The sequence below is a fragment of the Frankliniella occidentalis genome, unplaced genomic scaffold (assembly GCF_000697945.3).
Source record: "Frankliniella occidentalis isolate FOCC.00 unplaced genomic scaffold, Focc_3.1 Scaffold45, whole genome shotgun sequence".
In the NCBI taxonomy this organism is placed as follows: Eukaryota; Metazoa; Arthropoda; class Insecta; order Thysanoptera; family Thripidae; genus Frankliniella; species Frankliniella occidentalis.
Genome location: NW_026267175.1, coordinates 1,614,509 through 1,617,042, shown reverse-complemented (window position 1 = coordinate 1,617,042; position 2,534 = coordinate 1,614,509). Strand labels below are relative to the sequence as shown.

Here is a 2,534-nt window from a genome sequence, read left to right as displayed (position 1 = left end):
GCGAGGGTCGGCGATCTTTGACCAAAAGGCAAAGCGTAAATATCGACATGATTGTAAGTACTTGTCAATCCATGCAAACATAAAGAGCAAAACACGCCACAATCAGACAATCTCCAAGACACGGCTTACATTAGACTAAATCAGTATCAAAAGAGGATTTGAGGTGGCAATTAATTGTTCGAAAGTGAACAGTGAACAATTGCACTCGGCAGTAGTAAAGTGGGTGAGAGAGGCAGCGGGAAGTAGACCATGATCTGATTGGCTTAAACAAGGATCACAAAAGATTCTCACCGCGGTCCATTTTCGCTTTCTACTTCCAACGGCTTATTAAGTAGTACTCCGCCTTGTGAAATATAGTTTAATAATTTTATTATTTTAGGTGCCGGCTCAGTTCCATTCAGTCACGTGCAACAAATTTTTCGTTCTTCCTCTCTTGTATCCAGGAACCGGAAGGAGCCGCAGTCGTTACGCGCCTGCCGCGCCCGCTAGAGCGCGCCATGTGCCAAGTATCGCCGCCGCTCGCTGGCACTCGTCGCTAGGCCCCAGGGTCAGCGTTATGGCCAAACTCTGCAACAACAACAACAAGCGCACTGTAGCAAAACCACAAAACAGGAACTGCCTTTCCACCTGACTGCGAGCCCCGGCACGGGGATTAAAAAAACAAAACGCGTGGAAAAGTAGTATAATCTGAGTAAAACGTAACATTATGGCACTTACGTGAGCAGCCCGGGGTTGGGCTCCGCTTGGTACCACGAGTACTGAGGCATGTACCCGGGGTGAGGCGGATGGTGGGGTGGGTGGTGGCTCTGGGGGTGGTGGGGCATGGGGGGCTTCACGTCCCAGCTGCCCACCATGGGCGCCACGGGCGGGCTCTGGGAGAGTCCATGCGGCCCCGGAGACATGTCGCTCACGGGCGTCGAGCTCGGGGTGGGAGTCTGGTGGGGCATGTAGTTGCCCGAGGGGCTGGGCTGGGAGCCGGACGAGGAGCCGCCACCTGCAGAACACGAACAAGAGCACAGTCATGAGCAACATTGTCGATGAAAAAAAGAATTGAAAACACGCACCATGATTGAAAGATGATAAAGATGAATTTAAAATGGAGGGAAACGGGGATGTACCAAAATCAAGAAAAAAGCAACAACAAAATATGCAGAGGCGAGTGCGGGCGCTATGCCTCAGGCTTTTTGAACCGCGTCGCTTTCGCGTTCTCCTTGTTATCGTTCCTCACTTATTATTTGTAATGACAGCAGGCAGTACAATAACAAGGTGAGGAGGCACGGCCACAATGACAAAGAGGACACACTGCCTTTTATGTTTTTTTATTTCATTATAACTATTTTTTGCACGGTACCCAACTCCCTACAATGGCGAATCGCGCGCGCGTCACCTGTGCCCTCGATGTTGAGTATGGTAAAATTCGCCACACGAAGACGACGTGCCAATTGTTGGACGCCACCGTGACGCCGTCCGTCTTGGCTGCTAACGTTCCCCCTTCCCCTTCCCCCTTTTTCTACCCCCCTCTATCTTTCTGTCTTCAATAAAGGCAGGCACATACAGCTACTTTTTGCAACCGGGTCGACGAACTGCCCCCCTTGGCCTGCACCAATAAATATCAATAAGTCGGCTCATAAAAGAAAGAAAAAAAAGTTCCCCAGTTGTTGTTTTTTTTTTTGTTTTTTTTTTTTTAGAGTTGAACCCATATGTCTAATGTAGAAGCTGGACATTAGAGTGGAAAATGCCATTTAAATCCATACGTGCTCGGATTTACTTGACTTAGAAATTTCTATTTTCTTATCGTACTTTTTCTCCATTCTTTTTATTTTTGAAATTGTGCTACAAACTACAGTAGATTAAAGAGTGTGAAAATAAAAATTGGCGATAACTTACTCGACTCACCTCCCATGTGAGGGGGCTGAGGACTGTGGGGGCCGGGCAGGGCCGAGCCAGGCTGCAGCCCGCCGCCCCCGCTGCTGTTGTTGTTGTTGTGGCCACCGCCGGCCTGCTGCGCAGCCTTCATCATCTTCTTGTATTTACTCCGCCGATTTTGGAACCAGATCTTCACCTGCAAGGGGAAAGGAAACGGGCCGTATTAGCGACAGGAATTTCTTTTATGCAGATAGGGAACAAAGGAGTACTGTTGCTGTTGTTAAGTATTCGCAATATGCTGTTGCAAAGAACGATTTTGAAACAGGAACGTAAACGATGCCTGCAAGTGTAGACGTTGGCGTGACACCATAGCTGTCAATTTTCTCTGCAAGTCTCTGCAGAGTAGTCACAAAGTCAGTCAGGAGGGGAAGGTCTTTCTTGGAAGGCGTGGCGAGGCGTTCTGGTGTGTACGGCCTACGCTCGCTCACGCCCCAGCCAGTCTGTCCGGCCGGCCAGTGGTCCTGAGTGACTGGGGCTGGGCCTGGGCCGGCCGGCCGGGGAGCAGGATCGCCTGGGGGCGACGCAATACAAGAAACCTTGGACCATGCACGGCACGGCAGGGCACGCGGTCGGCCGGCCGCCTCGTGATAGGACGCTAGAGATTAGCC

The 2,534-nt window shown here is 50.5% G+C and overlaps 1 protein-coding gene across 2 annotated transcripts in view; it reads right to left on the bottom strand.

Moving 5' to 3' along the window:
* Positions 1–6: 6 nt before the first annotated feature.
* The window catches only part of LOC113208351 (homeotic protein distal-less-like), a 34,760-nt gene continuing 32,232 nt past the window's right edge, over positions 7–2,534 (bottom strand). Inside the window, exons 3-5 of one of the 2 annotated variants that reach the window (XM_052267006.1) lie at positions 1,888–2,062; positions 718–994; positions 7–567 (exon numbers count right to left, since the gene is read on the bottom strand). In XM_052267006.1, coding sequence (XP_052122966.1) covers positions 555–567; positions 718–994; positions 1,888–2,062 — 465 coding nt within the window. In that variant the 3' untranslated portion in view covers positions 7–554. The remainder of the gene's footprint in view (positions 568–717; positions 995–1,887; positions 2,063–2,534) is intronic. The other variant, XM_052267007.1, reaches the window with a different exon arrangement.